This window comes from Dermacentor albipictus, chromosome 5, assembly GCF_038994185.2.
Source record: "Dermacentor albipictus isolate Rhodes 1998 colony chromosome 5, USDA_Dalb.pri_finalv2, whole genome shotgun sequence".
Lineage (NCBI taxonomy): Eukaryota > Metazoa > Arthropoda > Arachnida > Ixodida > Ixodidae > Dermacentor > Dermacentor albipictus.
In genome coordinates, this window is record NC_091825.1 from 158,616,908 (window position 1) to 158,639,797 (window position 22,890).

General features: G+C 43.8%; 1 protein-coding gene and 1 long non-coding RNA gene across 7 annotated transcripts in view; one reads left to right on the top strand and one right to left on the bottom strand.

Annotated features, from left to right (window-relative positions):
* The window catches only part of LOC135916660 (MFS-type transporter SLC18B1-like), a 51,751-nt gene extending 43,043 nt beyond the window's left edge, over positions 1-8,708 (bottom strand). The window contains exons 1-2 of the mRNA XM_065450102.2: positions 8,284-8,708; positions 4,773-5,090 (exon numbers count right to left, since the gene is read on the bottom strand). Coding sequence (XP_065306174.2) covers positions 4,773-5,045 — 273 coding nt within the window. The 5' untranslated portion in view covers positions 5,046-5,090; positions 8,284-8,708. The remainder of the gene's footprint in view (positions 1-4,772; positions 5,091-8,283) is intronic.
* Positions 1-22,890, top strand: part of LOC135916647 (uncharacterized) — a 465,480-nt gene that overhangs the window by 429,703 nt on the left and 12,887 nt on the right. The gene's annotated exons all lie outside the window — the stretch shown is intronic.

A 22,890-nucleotide genomic window follows, 5' to 3' on the forward strand; every position in this document is an offset into this window, starting at 1 on the left:
CTCACGATACACGACCGATGACCTGCTCCCACGCAGTACATTGGAACGAAGGACAGCGTCATTGAGATTTATCACTGGTCGTTGCATATATACAAAAATGTAAACAATGTTCTTGAATGACAATGTTTCATTCAAATATTTTTCCTCAACGTGTTCGCTTCATGGCCTTTACGTTTTTGACATCAGCGGCATGCAATGCTTTCCTGGTTTCGAACTGATCTAGTTCTAAAGTTCATGTTATAACTTATTTACTTATAAAATAGCAGAAAACATGGAAGGATCGATATCAGTGAGTTCTGGCCCAATTTTTGGAACATGCTAATATATTCTTTTGTGAAAAAATACATATTTTACTTGTCTTGACAGTGCGTAGCGTACAAGAATTCGTTTCCGGCATCTTTGCAGTTATTATGCAGTTATTATTCATCTATTTGATCTCTAGACAAATTCTATAAGGAGGAGGTCGAGCTGCAAGTGAGCCCCCCTTCCCCCCCTTCCCCCCGAAACAAAATTTCTGGCTACGCCACTGCACGTGTGCTCTATGGGAAACAAAACCTTGCAACAACATTTCAACATTTCCTCAACATTTCAGTGCAAAGCATGTTCTGTAGCGTTCTCGTTTAAACGACTAAGATCCTCTCCATGGCTCGAGCGCTCGTCGGCTTTTAAGTATACACTGACGCAGTCGTAGGCACTATGACGACGAAGGCGAGGTGCGAGGGTTTGACAACGGCACACTGACAAGTCTGAAGGGAAGATGTTGGCATAATGACGACAGCGGGATGATGAAGGCATGAGGACGATGGTATTACAACGATTTTATGACAACGATAGTGTGAGGATATATGTATGATGTCGATGGTGTGACGACTACGCCGTCACAACGATGGCACGATGACAATTCGATGGCAAAGAAGCTGCATGGAACAACGACTATGTGACGACAGCGGCGTGACAACTGTAGGACGAGAATCGGATGACGACGACTACTGTATATGACGATGACGGCGGGGTGACAACGACATGACAAGAATGAGATGACAAATCGACAAGGACGGATATGGAACATGCCTAACGGCATCATCACAACCGTATGACAACAAATGCGTGACGATGACTGTGTGACGACGGCACCATTATCACTATGGCATAATCATAATCATCATAATGATGTTTGAATGACGACAGCATGACTACGATTGAGTTACGAAAAAATAATGACGCCGATAGAACGACGACAAGCACAATCAATGGATGCCGCTGCCCATGAGACGCGGAGGGCAGCACGATGTCGTGGTGTTACAGTGACCGAACCTTGCGTCACGTAACCGAGCACTCCTCCCTCATTGGTGGATTAGCAGGTGGAGTCGTGTGCACTTCTATTAATATAAACACCCACTGGGGGGAGCCTCTCTGGCTTCTCTGGCCTTCTTGCTCACTTCTCTCAATGCTGATCGTGCCAACGGCGCGAAACTGAGCAACGAGCTAAGAAAAGCTGGAGCTGTAAAACTTGTTATGGAAATAACCAGCATGCATACACAGAAGAGGATAAAACAGTGATATTGAGAAAGTTTTTCAATTGATGAAAGTAAGCAGAGCTTGAACAGGGCCTAGTTGGTGACGCTTACCGTATTTGCACGATTACACTGCGTCGCCGATTGTAACGGGCAGTTATAGAACCGCCCTAATAAAATATAATAATAAAGAAGCCTCAGTCGACACGTACCGTGCTGAAACAACTTTATGGAATATACAAAAGCCCACATATATGCACACAGCTGAATCTTAGCCACTAGTCGCTGTCGGAGTCTTACGAAACCTCTTTTTCACTGTCTACCGACTACAGAAAATCATCAGCAATTCCACCTAACGCGTTAGAAATGCCACACGTACAGGAAGCTGGAAAATGGCGGCCGCAAACAAAGGCATAAAAAACCAGCGCTCGATTGCAGTGTGGCATAGCTATCTCGCATTGAGCTTTTTCTTTAGTAATAATTGGTTTCGTTTTATTTTGAGTAGAAGTAATTATGATTGTAAAGCATATGAAAATTTGAATGCACTTTTTATTGAAAACAGGTGCACGTTAGAATTGTGGTAATCACTCTGCTAGGCTGTGGAAGGCACGAAGACACAAGAAGTAAGCGAAAAACAAGGAACGTATTACAAATGAATCGCAAACTGTCAACTAATCTTTATTTTAAAAAAGTTCACTGATGATTACGATACTCACTAATGAGAAATGTGAGTGCAACTCTACACGTGTCTCGATTTCGCGATGGCTGTCGCGAACAATGCGCCGCGGGCGGCACGTTGCGAATGGAGCGAAGCCTTGCAAAACAAGTAACACTAAAGGACAACGATAGCGGCGAGCAGAGTTGGCGATCGTCGAAAATCTGGGGAGGTGTTCTATAGGAGTTCACCCAGTGGACTGTGCATTTCGGCCGCATCTGATTGGCTGGGGCCGCTCATCTCCTCCTCACTCGTACAGCAGCATCCAATCAGCAGCGGCAGGCAGAAATCGACAGTCCACTAGCTGGGCTCTTACAGAATACCCCCCCCCCCCCTCTCCCCGATCTGCGGGACAAGCGCGTCAGCTTTTATACAGGACTCGTCGAAGGTTCCAGTGTAATCGTCGGTGCCTACGTGGCTTCCAGAAACTACTACACTGTTCGCGTCGCGCACCACACTGAGATTACAAATGCCCATCTCGTAGTCTCGTGCGGCACTCTGCTTTCCTCCTCACTCTTTCGCCATGTTTTCCACCTCCGCTTTGGGCCTCATGCTTTCACTGCATCCTGCTCCTCCGCTTTCCTTTTTGCGCTCTCTTCTTTCAACTTTCACGGTACTCGTTCGCTCGGTTCCGCGGACAACGCCGACGTTCGCTGCGGGAGCCGGCACCTAAGAGCGGCGCTCTAAAAAAGAAGAATGTGACGCGACGTTTTCTGACAGTACGGAGGTTCAGCTCAGAAGCGAGACTAAAGTGAGCAGAGAGATCAGGAAAGCATTTTCTATCGTTGCGGCTGGTGCAGAATCCTTCGGAGTGAGCCGTCAGTGTCAATCTCTGATCTTCAAACACAACTGCTAAGAGAGTATTACTTCCATTTGATTTAGGTGAGACGCGTGTCAGGACCAGATTTTACAGCGAAGCTGTTAGCCTCTAGTTGGTCGTGATTTTTCGTTGGCTGCTCACCCGAAAACAAATTACAGCTGGAAGGCTTTCTGTTTGGGTTTCCGCGTAACAGAATTATGTTTTTTCGTACATCCGAATTATAATCCTATGCTATCATGTCTACAGGTTCTGTGTAAATTGTTGTTTACGAATTTTCTGACGCATTTTACTTTGAGAAATTCAGCTAGTTAAATAATGCACTTGCACTAGGTCGAGGGCCTACAGGAATGAGGATGTATTGTGTGCTAACGGTATTGCCACCTAGCGGCCGTGGCCAGTAAGACAGACCTCCAACGGCAGCTGGGAAAGGGTTTAGTCTTTCAGGTCCCGCGTAACAGATTCATGTTTTTCTCGTATGTCCGTATAACAATCCGAAGCTATCATGTCAGCAGCATGTGTGTAAGTCGTAATTTACGCATTTTCAGTCGCAATTTACTTTTAAACTTTCTTTTAGTTCACTAATGCACTTGTGCTTGACGAAGGGCCTAGAAGAATGAGGATGTATGCCACAGGTTTCGCGCACGTGGAAGTGTGCATGGCTGAGGTCGTTATGGGTGGTGTAGCTTGCTTAACATCGGCAGCAGCTTCGCTGTACGTGCACTTTCGCAAGGTGAAATGGAGGCGGAGTTTTTACAGTGAAGCTGTTAACCTTTAGCTGGTGGGCATTTTTCATGTCAGGGTCCATCATCAGAAGCGTGGGCCCATACCGGTGGCAGGGTGGGGCCAGGAGCAGTGGCTCGTAGCCACGTAAGGCAAAGTCTTCTAACAGTCGGCAAAGTGAAGCGAATAGTGCATTCATTCTTTGAAATCGCGCATACAGCATACAGAACAACTTACCTTTCAATAACGAACAAGCACAAAACAATCATCCTAACCACACAATTGATGATAAGGCGCTCCCGATAACAATCCTGAGCACGTCGCGTTCCCCGCATACGTTACCCGGTCAAGCTTACTGTTGGGCAAGCTGCCGCGACGACGGCAGCTTGCGACGTGGAGAGTGACGTCCCTAGGGTTCGTAATGTAAAAGAACCAGTCTAGCAACTGATTTCAACGTTGTTGCAGCACTGCTATGAGTAGCGGCGTGCTGTCAAAGTGATCAATGCTCTCATTACTCTAAATTACCATTACTACCAGCACTCTAAAGCAATAAATAACTGCATGCCCCCCCTGTACTTGTAGTGGTGGCTTTCAACAGCTTCGCTGGACTTCCACTTTCGCAGGGTCGGGATGGCGAGCCAATTTTTTTCATTCGTCTTTTCTCCTTCGTTCTTCATTTTTTTTTCTGTTTTTCGTTCTCATGTAAACTCCAGCTGCTAATGGCGGTTATGCATATAATTTCTTTGTCTTTCAATAAAACTTAGTTGACAGTCTTCGCTTCACTTGTTGCGTGTTCTTTGTTTTCCACTGACTTCGCATGTCACCTTGCCTTCCACAGCGAACAGAACGATGATGTTTAAAAATGGCGCGCCAGATTTGCCCATAGGAATGTATTAAATTGCTAAGCTATACCTGTATAACATCCTTAGGCTCCCCCAATGTAATGAACTTTCATAATGCATTGCAATGAAACAGACGGAGTTTTCATTAGAATGATACTTACCAAGGGCGGAAAATATGGTTGCATCAGTGAGAACGCTGCTGACAGCCAGATGTGAGTGTACACCAACGGCAGCATCCATCTGCTGTGGCGAATAACCGTCCACAGGCTTTTGGTTGGCATCGAGGCGTGGCTTGATTCAATGTGGTCTGGGCCAGGTTTTTTGAAAACATTGTTCCCAATATGAAGGGGATCGAATACGAACGCGCCGTTGGTGTACACATGTTCACTTTTTGATTCCGATGACTCTTTGGCGATTTCCACGGTATCCGGCATATCGCTGAGATAATCGATACCTCGGCGTTTGGTGGTTTGGTATACCTGTGAACAGAAGCATTCTGTGAGACTAAGCAACTCTATGATTCAAAACTGAAATCCGAGCATTTCCCCAAAAGGCTGTGCACGGGGTTTAACTATGAAATGTGCTGCGGTGGTGTTTCTGTGCTTATATCTTTATTTATTTTATTTTATTTATTTATAGCGATATTTAGTGATATATCATGTCCCGTGTTCTCCATAAATGGCCATGCACTGAGAAACTAGAAAGGGAGAAGAAGAGCCAAAGAAAGCTGATGCTTTCAAAGATGTGGAGGAGCCCGCACATAAAGATGAACAATTTAAGACTATCTGTGAGGTGAGCTCACACAATGCCCGCACAGAAGTTTACTGATGGGAAATGTAGCGCTGCCAAACGCTCCACTAGTCTGTCGTAAATCGTGAGTACTACGGCCATCATTGTTCAAGTTAGCGTGGATTCATTTAGAGAGCACACTGATACCGTTCTTTTTGTTTTTCGTTTTGAATAAGCATGTCCAGTAATGTCGTCATGTGATTCTTTAGAGAAGTTATATATGTTATACATTTACACTTCATTAGTTTCACATCATCAATTTCACTGCACAATTGAATTAGGACACTTACGCTTGTGCTTTTCAATAAATTAGCTAATGGATCAGTACAATAGACTGTGGGTAATTGCTTATAATTTTAAAACCATCGAAAGTTGGAAATTGAGAGAGATCATAAAGCAATCTTGCTGTACTTGAGACAAAAAATGAGCTTCGGGAACGTTAATATTAAAATATTCAAGGTTGTTCTAAGGCACAAAATGGAAGTTTTGGCAATCGCATGTACTTGTGCTGCCCATCAATAACGTTGGTTACGCCAAGGCACCAGCGCAAGATTTTTCTCTGCTATGTATATTTAATGAGAAACTCTTTGGCTTCATATACTCGCATAACCTTGAAAAGAAATATTACTGCCTTGAGCATTTGCTGCTCTGCAGAAGGGTTGAAATCTGGACAGTTGGTACATACTTGAACGAAAAAAACCAGTCAAAAACACAAAGGACAAGAGGAGAGGTTCACACCACAACGACTGGACTATCAACTCCGTTGATAGTCCAGTCGTTGTGGTGTGAACCTCTCCTTTTGTACTTTGTGTTTTTGACTGGTTTTTTTCGTTAATTTGCTGCTCATAGTCGAAAAGTAGTTCTTTCCCTTGTTTGCACAGTGTACTTTATTCGGGACATTACTTTCACTTGTAATTATCGTAGCATTCGAATTCCTTCCGAATACTTATTTGTGATTTGAGGAGACTGCCAGTGAATAATTTGGTGCGTTATCTAAACTGCTCTTCACTGCCTCTTTCATGATAGCGTCTATTAAACCAGGAATTTCAGCGAGCTCAGCAAAACTGCGCTGCAAGTAAGGGGTGTGCTTCACTGTAACTAGGTGTACCTGTTGTTGACTAAAGGTGGTTATATTTATTCGCACTTTGTGACGGCATGACTTGTGTTGGCCCGCACTACATATTACGCATTGCTCATATTTTTTTTACAGCCAGAATTCGCAATGGCTCTCAGTATATCATTTCATCTAGATATTGTTTCGCAGGAGAAAAAGAACGAGAAAATGCAACGAATTCTTTCCTGTAAATACTGCCATACGCTTCTAATGCTGTGAACCTTAATGTAAACGAAGCATATCGCTGCTATTCGCGGCGTGTTTAAATTCGGTTTACTCGACCTACCAATAGAAACATGTATTTGGGAAGCACACCTAGCGCAGGTCGGAAATCCACGCGTGCATAAAAGGGTCAAACTTACGGTCTTGTGTTCAAGCGAACTGCTTACACCGCGACAATTTTTGTGCAATTTTCACGGCACGTGAAATGAAACAGCTTACACAAGCTGTACGTCCAGTGGCGTCATTAGGGAAAGCGGATTGGGGCGAGGGGTAGTCGCTCCACCCAGGGTGCAGCCCGCCAAGCGGCGGCTGTGCTGCGGTTGCCACTCGAGCCTTTGTTAACCGCCGAATGCGCTTAACGTCTGCGCTCGGGGCAGCTCAATGGGGGGCGATGAAGTGAAATGGCATGAAGCAGAGTAGTGCTGACTGAACAGCGTGGATGGTGTTAGCCTTTAGGCATTTGAATGCGCGGTGCGAGCCGTAATGACGCCTGCAGCGTCATTATTTTTACAGAAATAAATGTCGTATTACAAGGGAAAAAAGTAGCATCTCTCTTTTGAAGTATTTCACATTCACTTTTATCTATTCACATTCAAATGCGCTCGTATTTTATGAAAAACAAATAGTGAACCCTTAGACACGTTTGGTAACCGTGTCGCGCGACTTGAAGGTATTTGGATAGGAGTTCCGCGGTTATACTCAGCGTAGAAGACCCACTGTTAGGTGAAAGGGTCCTCGTCTTTCTGAAAGGGTGGTGAAAAGTTGTTTGATATACTGTCCTTATTCTTTTTTTTTACTACTTCAATAGTTAAGTGACTTGTTTTCAACTATTTCATGCCCACCCCCATGTTTCATTTTATTTCTCTTTTGCATATACGTACAAGGTGATCATGTTTAATTTCTATGGAATATTTAAGAATAGCTTGTTGCAGATCACATAATTATAGTCCTTGAGTTGGATTTTTCAGAGAGGTTGAAATTACTTGCAGGAGAAATCGAAACACATATTGAACTAATGAACAAAAATTCACAATTATTATTTGGATTAGTTACCTTACGGGACATATCGCAATTTACGAATTGTAGCCGGTCGTTTTGCAAGGTGTAACCACTTGAAATGAATTTCCATAATGCCGCCAGTTTGCAGATAGAGAAATAGAAATCACCACACTGCCTAAATTATAATGAACGAATAATGTGTAGGACTTAAAAAAATACGTTCATAAGCGAAAGATGGTAATTGACCTAAACCGGTTGGTGTTGTTTTTCACAAATAATTTTTAAAGCTTAAACACTTAGGAAAGCCATAATATGTGCATTAGAGATGGCAAAGCGCTAGCTGGAGCTAAGGCACCATACACTACGGATGTATGCATGCTCTGCTTGCCACTTGTCACATCGTGTTTCTAAAGACCATGAATGTGCTAATTTTACAAAGAATTTCGAAGTATAACGCAAGCCCTTTATGAACGCGGTTTTATTCACGATTTTCTAATAATACAGCATCACGAGTGACACAAAGAGTGAGAAAAAATTGATCGATTTACCTGCCACGATGCTCTCAATAGAACTGTCGCACCTTGCGAATGCGTTTTACAGCGGGAAAGAACCGTCCTTGCGCGGACTGGGGTCGACGAGCTTCCGTCAGGCACTGCGCTCGAGGAAAGATGCGAAGACTGCACGACCGGAAATCAACAGCTGCTTGCCACCCGCTACAGCGACGCTTTTGAACAACGCTTTTGAGACTATCAAAAAAAGGCAAACGAGCGCTGGCGCAGTGCTTCCATCAAGACGGCTCCTACGTCAGCCTCGGAGGGTTGTTCGTCAGTATAAATGCAAGGCTAAAGTGTCGAAAGTGGCTACGCACAAGATCTCTTGTGCACGCTGTGAAACTGATACGTGGAGATAAATGTGCGAGGCACTGCCGTCACTTCTCGCAATGAAAACGGTGTGTCTCTCCTACACGAGAGGAAGGGAGGAGGTGAGGCGTGCATAAGGTGATGCATCAAAAAGTGGAAAGGAAAGCAAGATATGCTTCTGCAGCGATAGGCAGTTTTTTACTGCGCCAGCAGATACGAGCTTCAAATAAGGCACGCTATGCAGAATGCCTCGAGTTCTGCGCACGAACTAGCTAAACTGATTCACGCTATAGTTTGCGCTATAATAGTCGCTGAAGAAAGATAGCGCGGAATACACATTTTGCAGAGCTGCTACAACTCACCAGAGCAGCTTAGCAGCGTGTCTCCCAGTTTATTCACATACTCGTCATATAAAGGTGCATCCTACGCTTTTGAAATACCTGTGATTCCATTGAAGGGGAGGGGGGGGGGGGTATGTTTACTTTCAGTGAAATCCGTACACAGTTCTTGTCGTGGGAGGATAGACTTTCACTTTAGTGAAAGGAATTAAAGCTTGCTAACAACTTTCGAATGACTTCTTTGTTTTTAGTTCACATTATAGCGCAGCGTTAGTGAATAACGAAATCACCAAAGCACTATTATTACTTACAGCCGGCACTTCAAACACGGACAAAGAAGAGAGACGAAAGACGAGCGCTGACTCCCGACTACAAGTTTATTGCATTCAAACAGCCATATATATAAATAGAAGAGCTCACACATGCGTACACCCGCGCACCATACAGTCCCTCAACCAAAAGCGGTAACCGCTCGTCTGTCTTTCGCATACAAATAGTTCACGGAATGATGCCACTGCGACAAGTGACGATTTACGCTGGACATTAATACGTGTGTCTTGTTCTTTTTGCTTTTTTTGTTTGCTTTCCCCGGTCATCACTCTTCACCGGCCAACCACGTTCACCATGTCATCACTCGGTGCGATACGCGCCTACACGTATGGGAACATACCCGGATGTTCTCCCCGATTCTATAACGGAAGAAGTTTGCCCAATCAAATTGTGGACGCATAACGAACGCTGATGTACATTGTGGAACATACGCGAGCGCTAGTGATTATGCGGGAATGTACGATAAATCATGTATGAGAAGCCGACGGACATGACGTCAGGTTTCGATGGCCGACGACTGCGCTCGCCACTGTGGTCGTACTTGTAGTGTTACTTGTTTTTCTAGGCATACGATCGCCCAATAAAGCATTAAATTCATGACTGACAGTTTTCTTAGTGTCTGGTACTTCACAGTTAATAAAACGGGACAATATTCTTTTAAAGTTGGTCCATGATTACCTCTGCGGAAGACGCAAGGTCATCCTGGTGCGGCACTTGTACGTGATTTACCGAGAACAACAATGATCTAATTGCCTTTGTTGCGACGGCAACTTCTAACAGGGACGCTTAGGCCTGGCCACGAGCCGTGTACGCCTATAGCAGAAAGGCCGTGGGTAAATTTCATTGACAGATGAAGTCGGGTGTTAACTGCCGTGGCTCCCGAGTGAAACACGGGTCGCCATGTTTGGAAGATGTGAGAAAAGGACTCTGGTGGCAGGGCGCTCTATTTATCGCTTCCGTCGCGATCTCTGGTTAAGCGTTTTGTATCCACTTTTAGCCGTCGAAAACCTGTTCGGGCAATTTGTGTCTGTGGTAAAGTCAACACAATATTTTTGTAGCATGTGCCAGAGCATTGGGTTCTAGCAATAACGTGCTAACTTGGGCTTGTCTGAAGAAAATGAGTAACAGCGCTGTACAACTGGACGCGACTGAGAATGACGAAAATCAACGCTTCGTCTGTCTCACACACGTCCCGCCGTCCAGCGCTGTTACTCGTTTTGCTAGGTTTTAGCCTGAGTATTCGCATCATCAACTGTCATTAACGTCATCAACATTTTCGAGTGCCATTAAAAAACCGAATGTTATCTTTGGCTGGTCGTTTTCTAGCACTCGAGAGCGCTCTTATAAGCGGCTTCATGCTTAGCTGGTTGAAAAGGAGCACTAAAAGACATGATTTTTTGCCGCAATTGAGCACTCACAAAAGGAAGGCACATAAAGCCCAAAACAAACATAGCCCAAAATAAATCAGTTGGAAGTGCCGCCCGTGTTGTCTTTCTGTGTCTTCCTTTTGTGAGTGTTCAATTGCGGCAAAAAAACATGTCTTTTAGCAAGCACCAAATAGGCCAACAAGCAGTTACGTTGCAACAAAAAAGGAGCCCTGACAGAGTGTTCGCCTGATTCCTTCCGCGTGATCGGCACCAAGTGAGAGCTCGATGACTGTTTCGTCGACTGTGCGCTGACCGTTCCGTCTAATCGGCCGTGAGATCGGGCCAAGGCATAATCACACGCTGTCCGCTTTAGCACCGGCTACAGCGACAGCATAACAACATGGCAGCATCTGGATAGCCCTCGTTGATTCGAATTTGCGCTTTTTACTTGCTATCACAGGAAGCGATCATCACAGTAACCTGTGCCACAAATTTAAAGCAACGAGATGTTCAAATTCTTGTTGGTGCATTGAGAATAAGTTTTTTTTATGTAATTTAGAAATGTACAACGACGGCGTTGTAGTATATAGCACATTTGATCCTGTTCCTAGCGCTTTCGCAAGGCAGCGTCGCTATGAAATGCTGAAACGTGTTCGGTTGAGACGCTCTGTCTCCAGCAGCTGAGGACCCAGCCGCTTCTAACCAGATGATTGGTTTGACCAGTCCAAGGTGCCATTAGTGAAATTAGCTTCATTCGTGGGGCACCGGTGGCATCCATACCTCGTCCATCGCCGCCCTTTATTCCTAGATTTGCAGGGGGTTTATTCGATGTTCAAGCTTAAGTTTAGCGCAGCACCCTCACGACATCAACTCGCGCGGCACGGCACACGACATCCGCGTAAACTGGTTCAGCAAGTATAGCCAAATCGAGTAAACCAGCTAGGTTATAGCATGTGAAACTGCCGTATTTGTCTTCTTCCGGATTTCGAGTCGATGTCTCGCAGAGTAGACACACAGAAGTTTCTCTTTTACAGCTCTCGTACTCGCATGTGGGGAAGAAAAGGACATACGCGTACCATTGGAAAGAGCGGCACGGAGAGAGAACAACCTGTATTGTAGCGCGTTCGCACTAAAAATATTTTTAGCGTGATCGTGGAGTAATTTGCAGAGAAATCAGTTAGTTGCACTGATATATGCGTCACAGACAGTGTTCGTATAGTCTAATGCCACGCTAGAGGGTATTTACGAAAGTCTCCATGGGGAGGTGCAAATTATCATGCCCTTGCAAAGGTCGTAGACCAGTTAAATGTCAAGCATTACGTTTCTGAAATGCCAATACATGTACCCCTGCCTAAAACTATATATACCTGCTCCCAGAGACCACCAGCATCTCAATTTTCAGAGTGCGATGATAGCCGTCGCAGGCATCGATGTGCTCTAGTGTGAACCACTGAGGATAAGCCACTTCGTTCAAGGAATAAAGTTAGATTAGTTCATTCCCGTGTGTTGTTCAACCCAAGCAACTTAATAGCATGCATGACGTCAAGATAGCATCATCAGGACGTTAACATGGCGTCTACCTAACGTAACATAGTATTCACATCAAACGATCTCATAACGTCAGAATTAAGTTATTGTTAAATTCTTTAGTGATGAATGTTGCACTGGTAAAAATTTTCTTGCTCTGTTTTGGTATTGAGTACGAAGTTTCTGGCTAAATGACTTCAGCTAACACTGAATGACAGGCAGCAAGCATAATTTGTTGGTTTAGAGTAGGAACACAGGACGAGGTAGAAGTTCGGTACGCGACTGTGATTACTTCCAAATCACGGTCAGAAAAGACAGGCCGGTAGAAAATTTCCGGCTGCGGGGGTGTCACATACGTGATGTTAAGCAAATAAAATGTACACCTATGCTACACATATGACGAGAGCTGTCTGTACAAATTACAAGTGAATCCATAAGTGGCTAGGAATGAAGCCCATTTCCAGTTTTCTGAATGGTGTTTCCCCCTATGACTGAAAAAGCTTCCGCAAATATCTTTTTTTATGTGGTTATCCTTTTTATTGGTTGTACATTTAAAACAGAAAATAACAATTGTCCGCGCCTTCACATGTGCTATTATTAAAGGGCTCACGCGAGTATTTGCATACACTGCATGATTTCGCAATTCAGGCAGTGCGTGAGATCCATACGTTTTTCACGGGTTTTTCACAACCGCAATACAACTTTGACACTTTGTCGCTTTCCTTTTGAGTGCGGCTTCGACGCTGAATTTTACACATGGTGCGTTCAGCCTAGTGCGCTATGAAAACAACGCCGCAGAAGAGTGAGAGATACATTGAGTGAGTATTTTTACACATAATATAGATGGAGTTAGTGTGAACTATGCACTCTGGTTTCTGCAAAAATCTGAAGTACAAACACTTATTTGTTGGTTTTACGATGTTGGATGCATGATGTGTTTTATAAGCGGTAGCAGTTACTTAAACTTCAAAGCTACATTCCTGGCGTTGACACCGTGCTGTTGAGAACTGAGTGACAACTTCGTATATTTTTTCAAAAAAAATATTTCCTTCTTTAATTGTGTTGTTCATATGGGAAAGTAAAATGAATGCTTGCGCCGAAAAATAAGCGTATAGTCGCTGCAGCACATTATGACACTTCGGAATGTCTTCAAGGAGTATTTTCATAAAAACCGCAGAAAGAAAATGAGCAGTGGTGTGGTGCGAAATATCACGTAAGAGATGGCACGTAAAAGTCGGTCCCATGAAAGCCGTTATCCAAGCCCCTGCACTCGTATATCGTTGGACAGCCCCACAATGGCACGAAAGACCACATCCGGCCCTTTCTGTGAGCTGATCTCGGGCTGCCGATCTCTCGTTTTTATTGGGCCAAAACTGGAGCAAACTGCCATCGCACTGTGCAGGGCAACTGCTCATAAAGCCAGATTTTTGCACCTGAGTGATGCTGATACATTTTTACGCCGCCTTCTTAATGCCCCACTGCTTGCGAGACCATCAGAAATACAGCGACATTTACTGACCCTAATATAGCGGTATAAGTGCTCTTGCCATTGCTTCGCACTTTGGAAGAAACTGCCACTTTTTGTGTTGGTGGTCGCCATACCGTGTACTTCTTAGCGTATATTGCACCCAACACACGACCTAACACGACCGCTTGTTCGGGCTTTTTCATCTTAATACAAAATCTTTCTTCATCGTGAACTTCACCACAGATATTGAGGACATGGACACAGAGCGTCGTATTTAAGGACTTCCGAGTTGCATGAACATTAGGCTTGGCACAGGGAGCTTATATGAATGAAAGAAGGAGCAGAATGTGTCCTGTACTTTGAAGGCACTTGCTTTAAGTAACAAACAGGAGTGAAATAAGCTACTCTTGGAGAACGCGAGTCATTCCGAGCACACACGCGGATATCAAAGAACAGCTGGAAATTCGCTGTTCTGCTGCATTCATACGCACTTATCCATGTATTTTTTGTAGGCTCATGAATTACATTTGATGACTACTTTCGGAGACAAACGCGATTGTGCAGATACACCTAAGGTTTTACTTAGATTACGGTAGTATCTATTAAGCTATGCCTAACGCGAGCGTGTGGCCCACATATGGCAAAGGAACACTAGATTTGTATGAATATGCTCTGCAATTCACTCTATAGGCTGTGGACTGTTGTGATGTGGTGTGGTGTTTCGACACAAAATGCAGACACCATCTGCTGTTTTAAAAGGAGAAAAAGGCAAAAAAGCGTACATCACGTGTAAGGTCCTCACCCGGCATTGTAGGCAGGGCACAGATGTTCTATGTATTGACGCTGAAAACCCTGAACCATGTCGAGGCTGTGCCAGCTGTCCTTGGGTTTATTCACCTCTTTTTATTATTTCGTAATGCGGACTCCGCCTGCACCTAAATACGAACACTGCAACTAATGAAATAGCACGTGCTGCGTGGATAAGTGACTGTGTGGGAGTGTTTAATTTATGAAGTCTGATATTCAAGAGGGTTGGAACAAAACGATGACGGGTTACATTATGCAAGCCTATTACATAATAACCACTGCGTGTGGTTAGCATGCCCAAAACAAGGACTACAGGAGATGTGAAAATGAAAGAAAAAAGAACTATGCAATGGAACTTTTTGGCACGACTAATAGTGCGAAACAACTGCCGAACTATATGCTTAGGCAAAACACGTTTTGAAACCTATGTGAGGTGAAGCTTTATTGAAGCGGGTAATTCAGTGCTGTACAAGTAAATACGATGCATACAATTGCGAAAACACAAAATCGGCTGGACATGCACAGTGAAAGGTCGACGCTGCAATGTCACGAATACATACACTCTAAAAACAGTTGCACCGTTTGGGGTGTATATTTGTTACATGACAATAATCGTCATCTCTCTTGCCCGCATTTCCTTTTTCTAACGCATTCTCGACAGGAAAGTGATGAGCGCAGCATTTTCAAGAAAGGAAACGCAAGCAAGACAGATGAAGATCATTGTTATGTGGCAAATATACACCTCAAAGGGTGCAACTGTTTTTAGAGCGTAGGTGATGTATCATGCTTGCTGAGGGAAGAATTGCAACGACAGGTGTACCGCAAAAAGTATATTTTTTCACTTTACCGTATGGAGAACGCATTCAACACCGTAGAAAACCAAGACATCGCTGAAACGTACATTGTCTGGACCCCGAGGCACGAATCCTTGGTGGGAAGCCAAGCAGCTCACGCCGCCGCCCGAGAACATGCACGCCGGTCAACCCCACCAGGGCATCGTCTACCATCAGACCAAGACGAAATGATGCAATTGAAGTACTACAACATTCTAGAACATTATAAGAACAACAGGAGGGAATATCCGCCACTACACATCAACGTTACCAGAAAAGAAACCGTCCTACTACGCGGATTACAGATGGGCAATTACCTCCACGGCACTCTGTTACACGCAATGTACCCCTCAACATTTAAAAGAGACTACCAATGATGGAGTACACCAAACACCTTTTACCACATGGTCTGGGAAGGCAAAAAGGACCCGCGGACAACGCCTATCTAAGCAGCAACGGACACCAGTGGGAGGCATCGCTGAAAAGCCCAAACCTGAGTACCAGCTACGGCTGGTGAACATGTTCAGGCTATCAGTACATGACCACGGCTACCTGGAATATGGTGGCCGCCCACCTTCGGGCATCAACAGCTTGGTCTCCGAAATAAAGTTTATCGACTCAATTCCTTGTGGAGAACGAATCCTTTGAAAATAAAGAAAAACGTTGTCTTTCAGCATAAAAAAGAACATTATTAAAATCAACAAATCTATTTTCTACGTTGAAACAAATGCAACAAGGCTGATTCTTGGGCAAGCTGGTACGGTTTACCCATAATGACAAAGCCTTTAGCGACAATTCAAAAAGACACGAACGTGACAGAGAGTGCTGTCCTGTGTCTCTGTCACGTCGCTGTCTTTTTGAATTGTCGCTAAAGGCTTGGGCAGTAGGAGTTGAAAGAAAGTTCGCAAAGTAAAAAATAGAAAGTTGCCGCTTTTTATCACAATTATGTTTTACTGTCTAAGCAAATATATTTTGGATTCTATGCCCCTTTTGTCACAGTGACCCATATCTATTCCACAGAATAAGCCGGGAAATTAGTACATGCCCAATGGCACATAAAAAGTGGTCCAGGAGTGTAGTAAGCCAAGTGCAAGGAATTCAATAACTTTAAGGAGACCATTCAATATCATACGCTATCTTATTTAAAGGCCTGTTTGTTTTAGATGCCCATGAGCCGGCATTATATGCACTGGTTTCATGTCGCCATTTATTATTTAATTACGCAGAACACAAGTGCGCTCACTGGCACTACTTTTTTCATCAAACGTTTTCCACTATAAGCCAGAGCATCAGAGGGCACACACCTAGCTGCCAAATAATGTGTTAGATCAAATATAATCAATTTATCAAAATCAAAGTAGCCATTGAATATATTACGCCTTTAGAAGTTCTGTGTGCTTTAGAGATTACTGTGAGTCGACCTTATAGGTACAAGTCTTACGTCGTCATTTAATATTTACTTCGCCGACCGTAAGTTACCTCTGAGGCGCTACTCTAAGTGTCAATTCCGTGCTATATAAACCAACCAAGCGACCGAACGACTGGAGTACCAACAAACAGACAAATAAACCTCTGCTTAATGTGAAAATAAATACTGAGTTTCGTGAGCAGTGAGAATATCTACAGGTGCCTCGATATTGACAAGTCTACCTGTTTATCTTTCACCGGTGACCGCTTTTCACCGGCTTACAAATGTCAAACATTCTCGTTTGGCGCAGAACGTACATACATGTATCAGCAGTTTCTCGAATGTTATTGATGGTTATATTTGTTGTGTGATGTCATCGAAGCTTGTGTAATCTGGTTCTATGAGTGGCGCGCATTATGTAGTACTTTCTAGGGGACACGTGGGCACCAACATTTACTCTAGAATCTTCGACGACTCATGCATGAACGCCGACACGCTTGACTCGCTGATGAGATTTTCGACAATTGCTGACTGTGTTCGCCGCTATCGTTGTCCTTCGGGTGCAGCCTGTTTTGGGAGGCACAGGCTCGCCCAATGAAATGCTTTTTTCGTCATGCACAGTTTTGCTGCCATCTTTCCCGTAGCCACTACGTGACAATATTGAATGATAATGTTGAGCTTTCTAACTTTGGTTGGTCCATGCCAAAATTAAATTAGCTAAAATAATCGGAGTGGCGCTTACAACGGTAGTTCTTAGAGTACTGTGCAAATATGAGATAAAATATATCCACGTTGCCAAAGCAGCGGTGCAGAAAGGAACTTGGCAACATGCCAGGTGCGCCCGCCGCGGGTGATATACGTTATCATATGTATATACGCTGTTCTGCTTATCACACTTGCTATTCAACTGCAACTTACGCCATGCTACTCAGAATATTGTACAGCGCCAAAGTATGTGCCTTTACCCCAAGTACGAGAAGAAAGGGGGTTAACCGACGGGCCAGATTTTTATTAATCATATCATGAGAAGCCAACAAAGACACCCAGGACAGCTTATGGGAAATTAGTTGTACCTACTAATTTATTTAAAGAATTAATTAATGGCAGTGAAAGTGGTGAAAAAACTCGATCCCACGTCTTCGCATTACCCGTTGCGATGCGCTAACCAATTGAGCTACCGCGGCGCGGTTACACCATGCACTTTCTTGGGCATTTATGTGCTACTACTAGAACTGATCTACTAACCTTGGGAGTGCTAGCCAGCGCCACCACTCACAAAGCTTGGCGGTGGATATGGAACATCTTTTTTTTTTCTGCCGCAGGCGTCACGAGTTCGTGGTCTTTGTGGGTGAAGGCAACTGATAAATATACTCGCACATGCTACCTGAAGGCATCAGGGTTGCCGCATTCGAGATCTTCGTTATGTAAGAAAGAGAAGAAAGGGGGTTAACCGAGGGGCCTGATTTTTATTAATAATGTCATGAGAAGCCAACCAACAAGGGCACCAAGGAAAACATAGGGGAATTTACTTGTACTTACTAATTGAATTTTAAAAATTTCCCCCAAGTAGTTACTGGTAGTTAGTTTGTGGAAATCGTGTTTTTCCTGATCAGAAAATAGGTTGCAGTATCTCGGTGATGGCGGATACTGGGCCCTGCAAGGTGGAAACTATGTTGCCTCGTATTGGGAACAAGCGAGCAACCACCGGTCCTTCGTGAACATAACAATCTTCGCATACAGCCTCAATCAAATCAGAATGGGTATTTTAGCTGTTTTAGAAGGTTAATCTTAATTTCATTGGAAAATGTTAGCTCCTATTGAAGCGCAAGAGCGTCACAGAATGCACCTTAGTTTATTGATGGTGGAGTTTTCCTGCTTACCTTGAAACCTTTCATATAACGAGTTTATTGCCCAAAAATAGACTCCTTTGCCTTTTCCGAAAGGTTGAATAAGAGCGAGTTCGCGTTATGTTTGTGCCACGTCTGTTGGTTGGTAAGAACGAAATAAAATTTCGCGGCATACTGCGGAGAATCGACCAAGAATTGTGCAGTAAGACGGTGCTGTGGGTTCTTCGGGCAGAGTAGCGCAACAATTAAGGACTTGTTATAATGTTATACTAAATATAACACCATCATAGCTTTAGATTGCTATCACATCCTCTCATATTATGTCATGGCTTTTTTTCATCGCCAGTTAATTCACTGCCATCTCATGTTTGCTTTCTTTCGCTGCACCCGCAGTGGTTGCTCAGTGGCTATGGTGTTGGGCTGCTGAGCACGAGGTCGCGAGATTGAATCCCGGCCACGGTGGCCGCATTTCGATGGGGGCGAAATGCGAAAACACCTTTGTGCTTTGATTTAGGTTCACGTTAAAGAACCCAAGGTCGTCGAAATTTCCGGAGCCCTGCGCTACGGCGTGCCTCATAATCAGAAAGTGGTTTTGGCCCGTAAAACCCCATAATTTAATTTTCTTTCTTTCGCTGCTGATGGCGCTAAGGCGTTGATTAAAATGTGCTTGTTGCGCATTGCTCCTACTGGACACCGTACTTCTCTACACAATACCCTATGTTCTCTTTCTATCTCTCTGTTTCTCAATTTATTTTCACTAGTTTCTTTTTTCTTAATGCCTAATTGGCAAATTGCGCTATGCAGTCTCTTCGGAAGGTCTACTGGAATGGGTAGACAAAACATGCGCAAAAAAAAAGATCTAGATGTTCAATTGGAGAACTGACACTCATATGGTTAATAAACATGTGTGGTTAAGAATAATTACAAGCCTATTAACAATAATTATCCTTAGCGCGCATTGCGTAGTCGCAAATTTGAAGACGGGTGAACTCTAGGTAGAATAATACCCTCGCGAGTGTATTGGGTGTCTAAACACCCTTTTTACATCATTTTGTCTGAAATTTTCGGCAATGAGTGCATTCGTTAGCAGGATGCTCTTAATGCCCTGTTTCATTCATCTCGGGCGGCTAAATGTTTTTTTTTTATGAAAAACAGGTATCTCGCCGAATCTGAAGGTATTCGGCACTTCACCATTTCAACCAAGTAAAAAGTCGTAAGTGTGTTTTTTCCAGCAGCTTGCGCCAAGTCGTTATTCAAGGACATCATATGGTCACAGTAGGCTATGAATGTCAGCCTGTTACTTTCTATACATGACGTTTACGGTGGCGAAGTAGAAACACCTACCTTTTCTTTTCATTTCCTACCATGCCTTTCAGTTTCAACCCTCGTCGTCATTTTGATTGTTTCAGCTCGGTGTTGCTTCATAGATCAGCTGCCAATCGTCAGCAAGTCATAGCGTGTCAGCCAATCATAGTCATGCTGGCGCATGTTCTTTCTGGTGTAGAATCGGGACTGGCGCAATATAATATGCAGTAATCTTGTGCTGTGTCATGCAGTCTATTGGTAAGTATAAACATTCGCAGATGCGTTCGGAGCAAACTCGTACGGCTAAGAACACAGCATTTATTATGGAGGTGGCGCCCCCTGTCATAAAATAGAAACAGACATTTACTTCTCTGCTCTCCTTCCTGTTTTTCACATGTTCCTGCTAGCTTCAATTTGTTTCAGCTTGGCTCTGATCTATAGGTGAAATGAAGCACTGTAGAGCGTGGCGTTAGCGTATCCGAGCAGCTAGTGGCGCTACTGCACTCAGAATATGATGCATTAATCTCTGCAGTTATGTCCTTGGAGGGGTCAATTCAACGGAGTCGTTTAACTACATCTATGTACTAGCAGTCCAAGTAAGGCACACGATAATGGGGAACAGGAAATAATGTGTCTATGAGTGCAGCAGAAATTTCTTTGCGGGAGGTAGTGAAAATATAATCCAGAGTACATCGAGCCATTAGAAAGTAAAAGCCTTCAATACCTTCTTTCTAGAAGCACCAGGGAGCCGTTGGTACATCTCTGATAGATGACGACGCAATCATTTCTGGATGGCAATTGATATATCGAATCGGACATCGCTCATATAAACGGACGGTTTACATCAGGAAGGAAGAATAACTGGGAGACATGTTGCCTAACAAAAAGGTGAACAAGACCAAGGCACCCACTCTCAAAAGGAAGAACAGGTAATTCCTCTAGGTATCAGTCAGTCAAGAACTTTATTGAAGTCCTGAGGAGTTTCAATCCGTTGGAGATCCCACGCGGGGAACTCCTCCGGCAGAAACCGTAGGTGACACCCAAGTCGGGACGGGAACGTGGTGACGCTCCACCAGTTCTTGGGCCCTCTGGACGGCCTTGAGTTGGAGTTTGAGGTCCGGGCTTTTGAGGGCTTCTTCCCATTCGGGCTCACTGGGGAGAGGGCCGTTTGGTAACGCGGTACATTGCCATAGCATGTGCGAAAGTGAACAATAAAGTTCTGGGCAGTCTGGGCAATTTGCCGGGATTTCTGAATTATAGTGACTTAGTAGGCCTCGTGACGGTTACGAGTCCGTTTGTAGCATTCGAAACGTGGCCGCCTGCGCGCGTTCGAGTTTGGCGTGTGGGAGCGGGAATTTGGTTCTGCCTTTCCGATAGTGGGAGGTGATCTCTTGGTAAGTGAGCAGCGGGTCATTAAACTGAATGTCCAGCCCCTCGTAGGCCGTGGGACCGTCGCGGCGGGCAAGTTCTCGCGCATGGTCGTGGGCCGTTTCATTGAGGTTAGCTTTTTGCGGGTGAGTGTCTTTCCCCATGTGAGCGGGGAACCAGGAGAGGCACCGTTTGCTCTCTTCAAAACATTTTCTTTAAGTTACCTTCGGCATACATTCCTCTCAAAACCTGGTTGGATAAAAAGGGGCTGTTTCGTGCCGTGTTTGGCAAACTTTCGTTTGTGCCCACGTGCTGAAACGATTAATCACTTAAATTTATACCAATTGTATTAGGGGTACCTCAGCCATCCGACATGACCCTTACTTTTTCGGCTCTATATAAATGACACTGTTGATAGTTGTAACGCAACACTACGATTCTATGCTGATGACTGTGTACTGTATTCTGTTCTAAATGCACATGATAATCAAGAGAAACTGAACGTTGCACTCAATTGCCTTTTGAAGTGGTGTGATACGAGGCAGATATGTGCGAATTACGCTAAAGGTGTTGTTTTCACCATTACAATTAAGACGCGTCCGTAGATTTTTTACTATTCAGCCAACTTTAGCAACCAACTTCTTCGAATTTCCGAATTCAAATATCTAGGTCTTCACATAACTCACGATCTGCATTGGGACTGTCATATTAACTACATTGCTATTATTGCCATGACCAAATTACATTATTTGAAGCGATGTCCTTGCATTTCCTCTAAGGACGGTAAACTTTCATCGTACAAATGTCTTGTTTTACCTCTTCTTGAACATGGCAAAATAATATGGAATCCATTTACTTATGTTAATATCAGTATATTAGAACGGGTGAAAGAGAAAGCAGTCAGGTCCATCTTCAATCAATATGGCATTGCCTCCATTAATGATTTAAGGGAAAGAGCATGGTTGAGGGCATTATCAGAGAGAAATAAAATAGCGCGGTTGCGTTTAAAGCTGTTAAGAGCAAATTAAAAAGCAACACTCATGAATACGTCACACATTCTCTCGCCTACGCTACGAGACGCAGAAATAATTCTACTTTGCTTCCTTTTTAAAAAACAATGTTCTTAAATACTCCATTTCCCTCGCTCGGTAGTTCAGTGGAACGATCTTGATAGTAAGTTGGTTGAAGTGGACGACGTGGACCAATTTCGGGCGTTTATTGAATAGAGTGTGGTAAATCTGTTCTGTGCCATTTCTTGTTTTTAATGCTTTGTACTGCCATAATTGTGTTTACTATTCATGTATAGCGTTCTCTTCAAGTTTTGTTTTCATTAGCGCCTGTCCCGTGTCTTTCACGGATGTTATGTGTGTCTTCCAGTGCGCTTATCTTCCGTCGATCTGGAATGCACCATCTAACCCGTATGCGGGTGTTTTCTTTATTAGTTTACTGTTTTGCTATTTTAATGTGTACTGATGTCAATCTTACCCTGCCACGGCCCCTACTAAGGGCTAGCAGTATTGTACTACATAAATAATAAATAAATAAGCACTTCGGGATTACTTTTGTGTACGTTCGAAAGACTAAGGTAGTACTATAATAAAATATATCCTGAAAAATAAAACGCAGTGTGAATTTTGGCAAACACGTTGTCGAAAAGGGTGCAATTTAAAGAAAAGTCTTCCTTTCAGATGGCTGTA